At 41.7% G+C, this 15,203-nt stretch overlaps 1 protein-coding gene and 1 pseudogene across 2 annotated transcripts; one reads left to right on the top strand and one right to left on the bottom strand.

Moving 5' to 3' along the window:
• Window positions 1-1,339: 1,339 nt before the first annotated feature.
• On the bottom strand, window positions 1,340-3,206 carry LOC143685934 (charged multivesicular body protein 1b-like; annotated as a pseudogene).
• A 4,706-nt stretch (window positions 3,207-7,912) lies between these two features.
• Window positions 7,913-12,115, top strand: TOB1 (transducer of ERBB2, 1). Of its 2 annotated transcripts, none has more exons than XM_077164786.1 (2): window positions 7,913-8,272; window positions 10,189-12,115. In XM_077164786.1, exon 2 carries the CDS (start codon window positions 10,328-10,330, stop codon window positions 11,363-11,365), a length of 1,038 nt encoding a protein of 345 aa, XP_077020901.1. In that variant the 5' UTR covers window positions 7,913-8,272; window positions 10,189-10,327; the 3' UTR covers window positions 11,366-12,115. The 2 variants fall into 2 exon arrangements, with proteins under 2 accessions (XP_077020901.1, XP_077020902.1); XM_077164787.1 differs by lacking the exon at window positions 7,913-8,272 and adding an exon at window positions 8,458-8,476.
• Window positions 12,116-15,203: the final 3,088 nt, after the last annotated feature.

Raw genomic sequence — 15,203 nt, 5'->3', positions numbered from 1 at the left:
ATATTCAGCTAGTTTGAAATGAAGATATTTCAGGAAAATTCAAGCATATACAAACATCATTTAATCTCACAAAATATATTAATTTTTTTGGGAATAACTGCACTATAAAAGAGTATTCAATTTACCAAAGGATTCAACAGCGTAAAACTATTTTTGAGTTGTAATCACTTTTTTCCAGCCTAAAGAGGGGTTTAGACTCATGCTGAACCCACACAGGGCTCTTTCCGTTAGAACCGAGAGGATGAGGAGAATGTGGGATTTCTAGAGAAATGATGCTGGGCAGATAACCAAGAGATATAGAATATGAGGTTTATTCCTCATCTGTTGTTAACAGCTTTGTTTTTAAACACTCTCATTTACACCAGAAAATATATTATAATGGTGAACACTTGGTTAAGAATCTTTTAAATGACTCAGAAGAATCCCTTTAATTTTGTTTTGAACTATTGTTTTGAAACATTTTGGAGAAATCTTGCAGTGAGGGAAAGGAGTTAAAAAAAAAAACCTTAGGTCTTTAACTTAGATAAATATTCTTGCCAATGCAAAAGCAAGTCACTGTTTTCCGTATTTTGAGGCTACTGCCGTACTTTTCAGCCAGAAAATACACAACTATTTCCAGGAAGATGGAAGGAAGCACAGGTGGGCTCTAGCCTTATAGTTACATTTGCTGTCCAAGCCTATCTCTTTCCCTCTTCTGGGACTTCCAACTGGCTGGATGTATATTTAAGTTATTTGCACCGCTAAGTCAAATACTTCAATTTATATTTCCAAGGTTCCCTAACAGCTGTTGGTTTAAGGCAAATAAACAAGGCAAGTAATTAGAACTTAAAATACAGTTCTAATTTTATTTCTACTTTTGATTGTTAAAAACAAAACAAAACAAAACCTGTAAACACACAGTCCCAGGGTTTTCTCAGACCAATCAACAATTTCTTGGCAATGTTAGAGTGAGTATTGTGAGTGCCATCTTAATTAACATGTTTTATAAGAAGTCTAAGTAAAGCAGAAGGTAGAAATAGGAAAATAACTAGAAAGGTGTTAGAGAGCTTGGTAAGTCTTTAAAAATAAATAGCAAATATAAATGAGCAATCAATTTTTCCCATAAACGAAGCTGGCATTTTTTCCCTCAGTTTTGCAAAGACAATTGTTACATGAAAAAACGTATAGAACATAAGCAGTTAGAGCATTATGCAAAACAAGTTAGGAGAACAAAATAGTAATTGTACTCTCGCTTTGATGGCAAAAAAGACGACCAAAAAACAAAGGAATACATAGAAACAACACTGTCCGTTAAGTATGTCCAATGAGGTGTTTATCGCCACGTAATCAAACGAAGTAATTATTCTCTCCGCTTTGATTTTTATGCATCACCTGTCAATTACAGGTATTATCAGTTAAACTAAATTTAAAAACAAAACAAAAATTCCTTGGATTTTATTGATTCTGCACAGAAAATTGAGTACAGGGGAACTAGAATTTTAACGAAATTTTTGAGAAAGATTCATATACACCAAATTAACTAGTTTTGTCCAAGGCAGCTATAAAAATACACATCATCACAAGCTATACAGAACTATAAAATTCAGTTAAGACTGGAGAAAGCCTGGCATTTCTTAATGTATCTGGTGAGCGCTGTAAACCCAAAGATAGAAGCATCTTATATAGAAAGCATTTCAGCATTCAGGTATGTTCCGTTACTAGCGCATCGCATCTCCGTGATATACAGAGGGCAGCGGCGGCTCTCTGAGGACCCAAAGGTGGCTGCGGCCGGGCAGCCGCAGAGTGGGTTCTGTCATCACACTCGATCCCGCAGGCGGGCCGGTCCCTAGGACAGCTCACCCTGCTCGATCGAGGCCACGCTCGCGCCCGTCGAGCCGGTCTGCCCCGGCCGCAGCTCCACGTCGACGTCGAGGCCCGCGGCGTCTGCCCTCTCCTGGAGCACATATCCACTTGGCTTCAGGGAGTGGTCAGCATCGTCGTGCTGCTCATCGCATCTTCCATCTGCTGCGTCTGCACGACCAGCGTCTCCAACTGGTGCTCGAATTTGTCCATCAGGGCCGAGATCTTCTCTAGGTACGTGGGCTTCAATGTCGCGTCCATTGACTTGATCACGGCGACCATGGACTTGGTCACCTTGCCCACGGTCACCGCCGTCTACACTCTGGCGGCCACCTGCGCACTCATTCTCAGGAAATTCACCGTCTGGTGCTTCTGGCGGGCGGCGTTTCCGCGTGTATCCTCGCCACTTCCATGTGACCTTTCTCAATGGCCTTTTTAATCTCGGCCTTTTCGGCCTTCTCCTTGTCGCATTTCTTGGCACTCCTGCTAAGCTCTTTGGCAGCGAACGTCAGGCTAAACAGGTGTTTGTCCATGTTGACATGGTCGGTCCCTAAGTATTATTTTTGATACAGAAGAATTCTCAACAATTAACATGCCCGACAATGATGAAATAAATCTTTCTAAATCCTTAGACTGGAATATAACATGTAGTCATTAAGAATGATGATTATGACAAATGCTTACTATCAGGGGGAAAGCAAAAACAGTTTAATGTTAAGTGAATTGCAGGATCTAAAACTTCATGTGTGATATAAATTTATTCAGAAAGAAATGGGCAGGATGCTTAATGATGATTATCACTGCATGGTGAAATAAAGGCAATGGCTATTTTCTTCTTTATTTCTAACTGTATGTTCCATATTTTCTTCAGTGAGCATTTCCAGGTTTTATAATGAGAAAGCAGCCCTGAGTTTTTTTAACTAGGAAAATCCTGATTTTCTAAGAATCAAGTTCAGGTTTCCTTAAAAGATATTAAATTGGTGTTTCAGCTGCAAGTCATAGAGCAACCAATTCAACGTCGTTTAAAAGTAATGTTTTTTTTTCTTCCCTTAAAAAGAGATACAGATCTAAGCAATTACTAGCATTAGTCAGAGCCCCATCTCTGCAATTATCTTGCATTTTCTTCATGGTTTTAAGAAGGCTGTTGCAGGTCCTGCCATCAGATCCATGTTAAGGCAAGAAGATGGAAGCATCCCGGTGGAGGGTTTTAAAAATGGTCTGAAATTATTTGCCATTCATATCTTGAGAGGTGGTGTTTATGTCCTCTCCCCTTGAATCTGGGAAGGCTTGTGGCCACTCAACCAATAGCGATGCTTTGTAGTGCTTTGTGACTCTTGAGGCTGGGTCTCAAAAGACCATGTAGCTTCCAGTATGTCTCTCAGAATGTTTACTCTCCAGAAACTCCCTGTTTGGATGGTCCCTCTCAGAATCTAACTGCCTTGCCATGAGAGGCCCAAGCCACAAAGAGAGTTCAGAGGTCATTTGTAGGTGCTCTGGCTGGCAGTGCCAGCTGAGCCCATCCTTTGAGGCATCGCAGCCCCAGGTGCTAGACATTAAGCATCTCAGGTGGAGGCTAAGGAATGGAATTTTAATTTTTTTTAATTTTAATTAAATATAACTTCTTATAGCTCTATCTGGCCAGTGATTCCTGAGTTGGACAGGGTGGATCCACGAGCTTCTTCACGCACATGTAGCTGGTGGCAATCACATTGGACAGCATAGGTATAGAATCTCTCCATCATTGGAGAAAGTTCTGCTGGACAGCTGTGCTCCAGATGATTCCAGCCCCCAGCTGTTTGAGTTTCCCAGCTGAAGGAAGCCATCCACTCCCCTGTGTCCTGTCTGAATTCCCTGTCCTACAGGATCCAAGACCATAAAAAAAATGGCTGTTTTATGCCACTTCATTTTGGATAGTTTGTCACACAGCAATAGTAAACAAGTTCCATTAATAAAAAAAGCAAAAGCTTTCTCAGAAATCACCTCAGCTGACTTCTGTTTATGTCTCATTGGCAGAACAAGTGTCACAATGTCACCCCTACTGGTTAACAAAATGTGTGTATATATACGCACATGTATGTATATATTTGTACATACATACATAATATTGTATTTTTGTAAGCAAAACTGCATAATAATTGAGACAACACATGCTTTAAATTTATGTATAATTGCAGTAGCACACTTTCATTTTCCTTAACATAGTGTGCCATGGATGAAGTACAGAGTTTATATATTTCAAGTATTCTAATAACATGAGAACTTTAAATGTTGTTTGTACTTAGAATGTTCTGAACATGATATCACTTCTAGAATCTGCACTGGTCTCTTGCCAGGATCAAAATCCTCATCCTTGATCAATGGAAGGAGATTTCAAGATTTAGTTTGGACCTTTGTTCACCAAGATAATAGGCAGTGGGCAAGTTATAAGGAGACCTTCTCCTATCAGACCAAGTTGCTTCAGTGGAATTGCCTGTTTCAAAGATAAATGGGTTTGCTCAGTATTATCTAGTTATCTTTTAATGTCCGTGTGCCCGTCTGTCTTGAAGAATATATGGTCCCCTTCTATTAACCCAAATGAGAAGCGATAGGAAACCACACTGAGGTTTCCTCAATCCTAAGTGCAGTGCCTTCTTTCAAGAAATGTTTAAACTAAAAAATAGGTTTACTTGGCCTTTAAGAACCCAATGATTTAGTTTATGATTGTTTTATATTAATGATTTTTAAAATGTGTATGCCGTGGTTTGTGCTGCATGACTGAAATAACAATAATGATAAAAAGAGCATTACATTTGTATGTTGCCTTTATTTTCAGATAAAGGGTCAACTCTCTAGAATTGAAATGAGCCTTAGTACGTACATATCATGTGATGGCGATTCCCTGGTAGTGCCATCTCAGTTTACACGGAAACAGAATAAGAATTAGAAAGTTTAGGACATATCTCTCAGAAATTAACCCAGGGGTATTTGTGAGTGTGTAGTATGTAGTATGTGAAGTAATAATTCAGGGCTCTTTCAAGAACTGTATTTTACAATGATACTGGAATTTATTCATCTATCAAACATTAAATACCTTTATGAAAGGCATCCCTCTAAGAATTGTGTGGGGTACAAAGATATGAAAAAACAAGGGCTGCGGTTTTCAGTTACTATTATTTGTCCAGAAAAAGAACTACCTCTTGGTGGTGATACCATCTGGACCCAGTTACAAATTGTTTTTTTCTCCACAACTCTAATAATTTAATAATCCACTCCACTGTATAATTCCAATGTAAATGTTAAATAGTAATAAGCCATAAGAAGGGGTCCTTTAAAGAAAAGAACTTGGATAAAGGAAATTTTATGCCCTGTGACTGGCTATGGTCCAAGGATGTTAAACTGGTTTCCCTTTTCTTTGCAAACTATGTTTGACAAAGAACCATATTATTTACTTTAGGGGCATCAAGTTGTAAATGTGGAATTTTTATTGAAAGCAATGTTAGAGATTATCTAATCTATTTTCATAGGCAAGGAAATAAAAAAGTGATAAAACCAGAGATGAAACCCTAGTCTCTCAATCCCCTAGCTGCAATGCTTTTTCCAGTAAACCACTGTGTGTGTGTTCATATTTGGTTTGAAACCTCCTTGTACTCCTGATCTGAACAGCTGAATAGCAAAACCTCACTAATTTTAGACAACTACATTTCTGATTTTAAAATTCTATCTACTGTTATTGATATCTAATCAGTACCTATCTGTTTACTGCTTTCATATTTTAAGCCTGGGGTTACGGATAGGGGTCATTCAGAAAAAGAGAATTGTGCCTTACCTTGAGAAAATTCTTGAAAAGTATAGGCTTGACAAAATTACTATGTCTATCTTTAGTTTGAAATTGTAATCTCAGCCAAGCCTAATATGCTCCCTAATTATAGTGATTTATTTTACAAAACACAAATCAAGACACATGGCCCAGCACATGGTCTTGCAGTTCTGCATGTTTGGTACAGTAATGTTCCGTATTAATAGTAAGGGAAATTATGCTTCTGCGACACATGAAAAATCAAGAGTGTTTCTTTGCTTAAGTCATTTCCAAAATATACTAGTTTCTTGCAATGTCTGTGCTCAACTAATTATAAAATTTAAAATAACTCATTTTTTACTAATGGAATTAATGTTCATTACAGAAAACTAGAAAATACAGATGAGTAAAAAAGAAGAAAACACGGAATAATTTATATTGCAAAACTTGCTGATGCAGATGAAGGAGCATTTTAATTTAAAATGTTTGCCAGACTTTCACAGTTAAATCACACTCTTCTTTGTTTACGACTAAAGACCCAAACACTGAAAAATCAGAATTTAAAGTCATTGAGTAAAACCTGTATGTTTTTAAAAGACGCCCACTGAGTTTTAGAATCTGTGCAATGAACCTGACATCAGTCTCCGGACCACTCCAAACACGCACCTCCCCTCTCCTTCGCACATACACTGGGACTTCAGAAATACCCGTTCTCAAAGCAGTTCTTCTAAAAAGAGAGGAGCGGGGGTGGGGGGGTGAGGGGCTCAGGATGGAGGATAAGGCTACATCCAGATTTTACGTGAAGCAAAACGCTCTAGGCCTAACACGTGAAGCGAGTTTGTGCGTGAGGGGCACAGCTGTTCTCCACAGGCCAGCTCCGCGAATACCCCACTCAATGGAGTTGCTGTTAATTTCCTCATAACAGGCTGAGAGCGCAGGCCTCTCAGTTTCGAGGGTTAAGGCGAAACCACAACTGGTGTTTTTCCAGGAAGCGCTCCTTTGTGTGCAGGGGAAAGGGGAAAGGGGAAGGCCAAGCAATGGGCGTTTCATTCATTGCTTCTATCTCCCCCTTCCATCCTCCCCCAACCTCCTTCCCCAAGACTTTCCCCTTTTCCCAGTCGGAGTTTGACGTCTGTCTCCTGGATACCAGACAACCAATCGTCTGGTTGCTAAGGGAGAAGCGTGACCAATCAGGCGTCGTTGCTACCTGTGAGTAATATTTTTAGCAGAGGGGGACGCTCAACTCCACGCCCAGTGTAACTTCGCGTATTTTTCTGCCGCAGGTTGTGAAAGAAGGTCCGCCCTCCAGGATACCCGTCTCCGTTGAATTCCTCTCTCCACACCCTATTTACCGCACATATTTCAGCCGAAAATTATCTTAAACGCACTTCACAGGAAGAAACCGTGTTTAATGTGTGTACGTGTGTTAAAGTAGGTACTTGACACGCATGCACATGTATATTAGATTCATACGCAATCTGGCACCGTTTCACCACACCCTGGGCACTGAGGCCTGGGGTGGGACATGGGGAATAAAATGTGATTTTTATAGTCTCAAGCCACATCCCCGAGTTGCTGTCGGGTCGCACGGGAAGGTCTGATGTGGGAATGGGGAGGCAGTTAAACTGTCACCTGAGCGGGAGGTGTGGCGAGGGTGGGCTCCCATCCCCACCCCCACCCCCACCCCCAGCCTACCAAGGCAGCTTTGGGTTCTGCAGTTGCCAGTCTCTGGGTGGCAGTTAACCTAGGCCCCTGAGGTAATTAGTGATCAGTTAATCGGGTGCACAAGTCTCTGTCACAGTTCGCCCTTTCTCTAGTCTTCCCTGGGGTGGGCTGGAGGTTGAGGTGGTAGCTCGCCCACGAGTGGGATTTTCGTCGGCCACAGTCCCACTCGGGTAGGACAGTTTTTGTAAACTCTCCTCCCTATTCTCCCCCGCCACTTTGCACCTGCTTCGCTCCCCTGCCCCCTTCCCCTCCGCGCTCTCCGCCTGGACCGAGGGGTCAGCCGCCCCACCCCACCCACTCTTCTCATTCTCACTGGCACGTCTCGGCCCCAATCCTTTTCCAAATTTTATCTTAATCCCACCCGCAGTCACTCAGCCGTCAGATCATTGGCCAGTCTGGAGCCCGTCCCTCCGCTGCCCGTCAGGACGTGAGCAGGCGGGACTTGTCCAATGGCGTTGGGGGGCAGGGCAGGGGTGGGGCCAGCGGCGGGGGCCTGGGGCCGGCTGCGGAGGGCGGGGAATGGCTACGCCACCTGGAGCTGTGTGACGCAGGGCGGGCGCGCGCGCGCCCCCACGGGAGGGAATGGGGGTGGGGGAGCAGGGCCGAGACTATAAAACGAGAGGCGGGGCGCGCCCCGCGGCAGAAGGAGTGGAGCTCTGGCCCAGCGCGGAGTGAGGCTAGTACAGGGACGCTGGGCCGGGGCACCGGGCTGTATTGAGAAGTGAGCGGGCTGGCCTGACCCTCGCCCACGCCACCCGGAGCCAGACGGCGGCAAGCTCCTGAGGTCCGCCCCGAGGCCGCTGCCCTCTGCGCCGGCTCACGGCCCGGGGTCGTCGTCTTGCAGTCAGCTCGCTGCTCCCGACCCTCCCGGTGTCCCCGCCCTACCGTCCACTCTCCCCCGCCCAGCGGCCGGGTCTGTGGTGGAAGCAGCCCGTAAGTATCGAGGTGGGGGTCACCGGGGAGACTGGAGCCCCGGGCTGAGGCACCTAGCGAAGGAACTGCAGCGTCGGTCGAGCCCCAGGCCCTTCCGGGCTCGGGGACGGCGGCGTCGCGGCGGCCGCTGGGGCCCACGGGAGCGGCTCCTGAGACCCGGCACAAGGCGGCTCCCAGGGGCACCGGCCCTCGGAGGAGCTGGAGGTTCGGCCGGCCGGCGCTTCGGGCCTGGGCGGGTGGCCAAGGAAGGGGGGCCCGGGCGAGCTGATGGGAATCGGGGGTTGGGCACTCGGGAGGAGCGGCGGGCTCGAGGGGAACGCTGGGGTGCGAGGGGTCGGTGGGCGCCGCCGCCGCCGAAGATGGTGCCGGGGAACCGGTGTTCACTCGGCCTCTGGCCGGGTCCCAGGAGCGGCGGGGCGGGGAGCGGCGGGTCAGGTTACGGCGGGGGGGAGGGGTGGGGAGCGGCGCCCTGACCCCGCTGCGGCCGGCTGCCTGACCTGCCCGGGGCCCGGAGCTGCCCGGCCCCCAGCTCCCGCCAGCTGGCCCTGAGAGGTCGCTTTCCCATTTCCATGGTCTTCCTCCTCCTGCGACGAGACTTGTACTCTCCTCCTCCACCTCCACCTCCTCTTGCTGCTGCTGCTGTAGCGCTTGGGCTTCGAGGGCTGTGAGCAGAAATCTAATGAGACCCAGCTAGCTGTTTATGTAATTCTTAACACTCCTGTCTTAAGGCGATGCTTTAAAACTGCCTTCCACCGAGCCTGAATTTCGGTCTCCTGCATCTCCAAGCGATTTGGCTTAATCAGCTGCCTTTGCCAGCACTCGGGCTTTGGCTTGGAAAGTGTGGTTTGGAGACAGCCAAGGATTGTTTTCCCTTTGTCACCACGAATATAGAAAATAGAGCGGATGGGATTAATACCAGCTTGATTTTTAAATGGCCTTTTAAATCATCCTCAGTTTACAAATAGATCCCTTTTGCAAATATCTTGTGTTTGTCCTTGTTTTTTTCTTATCCCCACCCAGTGCTGATCCAGCAAACGTTTAAAGGTCGACCTTATCATACTAGCTGTTCTCTTATCATGAGGGAGGGAGGCGCTTTAAAAAATCAGGATAAAACTCAGAAACCCTGCCCTTTAAACAGAACAATCAATAGAGTTTTGAAATTAATTGTTGCTTTTGTTATACTTGCTGCTGAAGAGGATTTTTCAGGCCTCAAAAAATACATACTGTAAAGAAAAATACCAGAGAAGCTCCATTATTGCACTGTGTGGCCTTAGTATATTTTTAAAACTGCAACTATATAGGATGATTTGGTTCAAAATTATTGTTCACTAGGATGTCAATTATTTAGTATTTAGTATCTTAAATTTTAACATGAGATGCTTTGGAAATGAGTTTTTCTAACTTCTCGAATTTCTAGATGTAATGATAAAGCAGATTGAAATAGTGCCTATCCAAAATGAACTGAAATATAGGAAGTCTTCTAAATTGGTTAATAAAATCAAAAATTTATGACCAACTTTTAAAACTGGTTTGTGTGTGTGCACACACGTGTGTTGTTTGCTGAGTAGTTTCCAGTAGATAATCTTGTGAGAATTTAGAGAAGAAAAAGGTATACCCCACATGTTCTTGGAGATCTTTATTTCCTTAGAACTCTATTCAGAAAGAGAAAGTAAATAATAGAGTTTAAAAAATTGTAACCAACTCCCAAGTTTTCCCACAAGATTTTGAACTTTAATAAACAGTTGTTCTATTGTATGTTCTTTTATTTTGTACCATTTACATTTTTCAGACCTTCTAACCTATTGGATATTTTCAAAAGTGAAATTACTCCGGGGGTTAGAAAAAGATCTTCGGGTTTAAGTTCAGTTTATCTTATTTGGACATTTGCCTTTGTTTTGTTTTGTTTTTTCTTAAAGGAACAAGATCAAGGTGAAGGACAATAATCTACTAGTACCAGCACTTTGAATGAAAATTTGTGTGTCTGCCACAAACTGAACACTTTTTTGTGTGTGGGGGGAAGTTGAAACACAAATCTAACTTTGTGGCAAAGCAGCTATGCAGCTTGAAATCCAAGTAGCACTCAATTTTATTATTTCATATTTGTACAATAAGCTTCCCAGAAGACGTGTCAATATTTTTGGTGAAGAGCTTGAAAGACTTCTTAAGAAGAAATATGAAGGGCACTGGTATCCTGAAAAGCCATACAAAGGATCAGGGTTTAGGTGTATACATATAGGGGAGAAAGTGGACCCAGTGATTGAACAAGCATCCAAAGAGAGTGGTTTGGACATTGATGATGTTCGTGGCAACCTGCCACAGGATCTTAGTGTTTGGATTGACCCGTTTGAAGTTTCCTACCAAATTGGTGAAAAGGGACCAGTGAAAGTGCTTTATGTGGATGATAATAATGAAAATGGATGTGAGTTGGATAAGGAGATCAAAAACAGCTTTAACCCAGAGGCCCAGGTTTTTATGCCCATAAGTGACCCAGCCTCATCAGTGTCCAGCTCTCCATCACCTCCCTTTGGTCACTCAGCTGCTGTAAGCCCTACCTTCATGCCCCGATCCACTCAGCCTTTAACCTTTACCACTGCCACTTTTGCTGCCACCAAGTTTGGCTCTACCAAAATGAAGAATAGTGGTCGTAGCAACAAGGTTGCGCGCACTTCTCCTATCAACCTCGGCTTGAATGTGAATGACCTCTTGAAGCAGAAAGCCATTTCTTCCTCAGTGCACTCTCTGTATGGGCTTGGCCTGGGTAGCCAGCAGCAACCACAGCAACCGCAGCAGCCATCCCAGCCACCGCCGCCGCCACCACCCCCCCAGCAGCAACAACAGCAGAAAACCTCTGCTCTGTCTCCTAATGCCAAGGAGTTTATTTTTCCTAATATGCAGGGTCAAGGTAGTAGTACCAATGGAATGTTCCCAGGTGACAGCCCCCTTAACCTCAGTCCTCTCCAGTACAGTAATGCCTTTGATGTGTTTGCAGCCTATGGAGGTCTCAACGAGAAGTCTTTTGTAGATGGCTTGAATTTTAGTTTAAATAACATGCAGTATTCTAACCAGCAATTCCAGCCTGTTATGGCTAATTAAAAACAAAAAAAAAGTATCGTACAAGTTAAAATGCACGGGCCCAAGGGGATTTTTTTTTTTACCCCCTTGAGATTTTTTTTTTTAAGCTTATAGTAAGAATACATTCAAGCTTGGTTACAAAAATAAAACATGCATCATTTTTCATTTGCCAACCAAGCACAAAGTTATTTTATACTGACTGTATATTTTAAAGTATACGATCAGATATGGCCTCTTACAGTATTTAAGATATAGCAAGGACATGGCTGATTTTTTTTTTTATAAAAATTGGCACTAATAAGTGGGTTTATTGGTCTTTTCTAATTGTATAATTTAATTTAGTACAAAGTTTGTAAAATATCAGAGGATATATATATATTGTTTCTACGACATGGTATTGCATTTATATCTTTTTACTACAGTGATCTGTGACAGCAGCAGCTTCATGTTGTATTTTTTTTACTGAAATTGTAAAATATCCATCTTAAAGACATCAACTATTCTAAAAATTGTGTACAGAATATTCCTTTAGTGGTGGAATTAAAATGTACGAATATTTGCTTTTTCAAAAAAATGTATTTTCTGTTAAAGGTTTAAAGATTTTTGCTATATATTATGGAGGAAAATGTAATCGTAAATATTAATTTTGTACCTATATTGTGCAATACTTGAAAAAACGGTATAAAAGTATTTTGAGTCAGTGTCTTACATGTTAAGAGGGACTGAAATAGTTTATATTAAGTTTGTATTAAAATTCTTTAAAATTAAAAATACCTGTTTGTGGTCTTTGCTTTTAAGTCTTTGCTGAAAAGATCTCCCTCTGTAGTTATGTTGTGAACACCATAGTGCAGAAAGATCTGACTCATAGAATCTCAAAGGAATAATGAAAAGCGGTTGCCCTACTAGGGTATCAAATATTGGGTTGCCACATAAAGTCCTATCAGACTGCTTAGCCTGATCAATGCTTGGGACAGCTTTATTCTTTAACTCTTCAGTCCAGATTTTTCTGTTCATAATGAGGATGGTATGTTAAGGCTAGTCAGCCCTATTATATAGCATGTTTTAAAATGTGTCATGCTGCCATCTCAGAGACAGGTGATAAAATGAAATTCACTCATGTAATCTGAGAGGATTTAATTTGAAATGCATATGAAGAGAGACCATTGGATCAGTTTTCTGTCTCTACATAGGAGATGAATACCAGAAAGCTTGCCTAGTAGCTGACCTAAACTATTTAAAAAGAGATTTAGGTCTGTTTACTAATCCTTATACTTAGGCTACACTCATTACTTGTAGCTGGTCGGACAGATTCAAAGTTTGACAGATTACTAATACCTTTATGAAGGTTAGCATATGTGCTCATTTTCCCAGCAAAAAAGTCTATGTATCTAATTTTCCAAGTGGGTCTCTAAGCTGCTGGATTGGGGGTGCTTGAAAATCAGTCACTGATGATGTGTCAAATTGTAGTGGCTTGGTGAGGGTGGAATTTTTAAAAAAAACTATGATAAGGAGTTGAAAGGCAAAGAAACTTTAATGACTCATTTCACTGTTTAAATGTCCATTGATATAATGTTGACATGTTTATTGGTGAGAAAAATTGTCTTGGAAGGAAAAAATAACTCTGTATTCTTAGAGTAAGAAACCAGCACTGTCTGGGTTACCAGTGAAATAAATTTGGTCTCAAATGAGTTCTTTGGACACCAGGCTACAAAAGCCTTTTGTCACTTACTCATGCAATAAAAGTTTTAAGGAAACAAGCACTGGAAATAACAGAGCCAAGCTGTTCTGTCAGCACCATGGTGAGGCCTTTGTCCTTCAGTGGACAGAATGAGGCTGTGAAGAAGTATTGGAGTAGTGAGTAGAAACAGGCAGAGATGGGGTCTGCCAACACGATCAATTTTGTGCTTTTGTGATCACAAAGTTTGAATAGCTGTAAGAGAGCAGTAAGGATGATGGTTTTAAGCACTAGTTTCTGTGAGCTGCTTTTTGCTGTTAGCATAGGCTTAACTTGGAAGAAAACTGCCATTTAATAAGTGAAGAAAGACTCAAGTTGACTTACTTCTTTTTGAAATCAGAATATTGAGACAGCTTGCCAAGTAGGTACAGAATCAAATTTGCAACAAAGTCTGGAACACTAAAACATTCAGATTTTAAATATTTAGCTTAATACAAGAATATTATCTGTTTCAGATTATTTTAGGGGAATATGCATATTGGTAAAAATCTTAGGGAAATTTCATCTTGGTGCGTAATGTTGGTTTGGCACTTGAAAATGATTGGATTTTGATTGGTCTTCAGAAAACTTAGTTGACTTGAGCATAGTGTGCTTGACATTAAATATGATTTGTATTTTTTTTTAATGAACAAAGGCTATGTTTTCATGGCCTTTATGCTATGAATTTTGTAAAAGGTGCTTTTGTCTGGCACTTCTTTAAAACCGTTAGAAAAGCTTACATTGCAGTCTCAAATGTTTTTCTGTCCACAGTGCCATCATACTCTTGACTGTCTATGTGGAGACTGTTTTGGCCAGTAGCTTGATGAGTTAATAGGTTTTTCCCATCCCTCTGACTCAGGTAACTGTACATACTGTAGCAGCCTCTGAATACCAAGGATATTACTTACATTAGTGTCCAAAATGCTGCCTTATAAGTTACATAACTCATCAATGAATGAGAAAGATTATACAGGCCAAAAAGTAGCTTTCTGGATTTAATATATTCTTGTACTGCCTGTGCGTCACCTCTTTTAAAAGCAGGTATATTGTTAAGTCTTGTGAATAGCTTTAACCTATAACACTACATGGCAAATGTAGGATTTCTTCAGTCAAAATGCCTCCTTAATTTTAAGTCTTTATTTGCTGTGATTAGTTAACTACTTAGCCTTTGACTGTAAAAATAAACGTGCCCCTGAGTTTAAAATGCTTTTCTAATGTGTGTTGGTGTTAATTTCATTCATATATAGGAGTTTTAGATATGGACATTTTGATAGGTAATTCAACAACTCTTCAGGTTTTAGGTTATTTTAAAATGAGGTACTATGACATATACAAAAAAAGGAAATATGCCTTTTTTGATAGACTAATTAAATTAAAATACTGGTGGGAGACCTTCCCCCACTCCCTTTCCAAATGCAAACAGATAGCTTAGGCACAGCACATCAAATATAAATCCTTGACTGACCATAATATATGCTTTTGTTAGAAGCAGGACAATGCTACTGCAAGAGAAGAGGAAAACAGCCTTATTAGAAGGCAATTACATAAAATGGTCATTGCTGAATAAGATCTATTACATTTAATATACTTATCAATTGGTGCTTGATCAGTTTGTCCCAGAAGGTGACTTGAAACCAGAGTTCTTCAGGTTTTGTGGTATATTAGGATATACCTTATCTTTTATACAATAGTGTATACACATACCCCTAGAAGATTATCCTCTTGTTTAAAGGGCTAGAATCAAAGTCAATTGTACATACAATTGGAAAATTAGTACAAAACTTGTGTTTGTTGAAGCAATTTTTTTTTTTGATGCCGCCAAGCAGAGTCCTAACTCAGTTTACAGATGGAGAACTGAGGCACAGGGGGGTTAACTAACTCACTGAAGTTTACATGACCAGTATGTGGCAGACTTGGGACTCAGACTCAGATGGGCTGGTTCCAGAGTTCATGGTCTTAAACCACTCTGCTATGTTGCCTCAGATTAGTTGATATTCTGATTTGAAATCTGGATGATCAAAACCTTTTTTGATATCTTAGCCACATGACTTGTAGAATCTAAATGCAAGAGTGTTAATGAGAAAGATATAGTGGAAGGCTATTAACCATGCTCAGAAGTCATGATGATGTTTTCAGAAAGATACT

This window comes from Tamandua tetradactyla, chromosome 6, assembly GCF_023851605.1.
Source record: "Tamandua tetradactyla isolate mTamTet1 chromosome 6, mTamTet1.pri, whole genome shotgun sequence".
In the NCBI taxonomy this organism is placed as follows: domain Eukaryota; kingdom Metazoa; phylum Chordata; class Mammalia; order Pilosa; family Myrmecophagidae; genus Tamandua; species Tamandua tetradactyla.
This window is presented reverse-complemented; position numbering and strand designations above follow the sequence as displayed.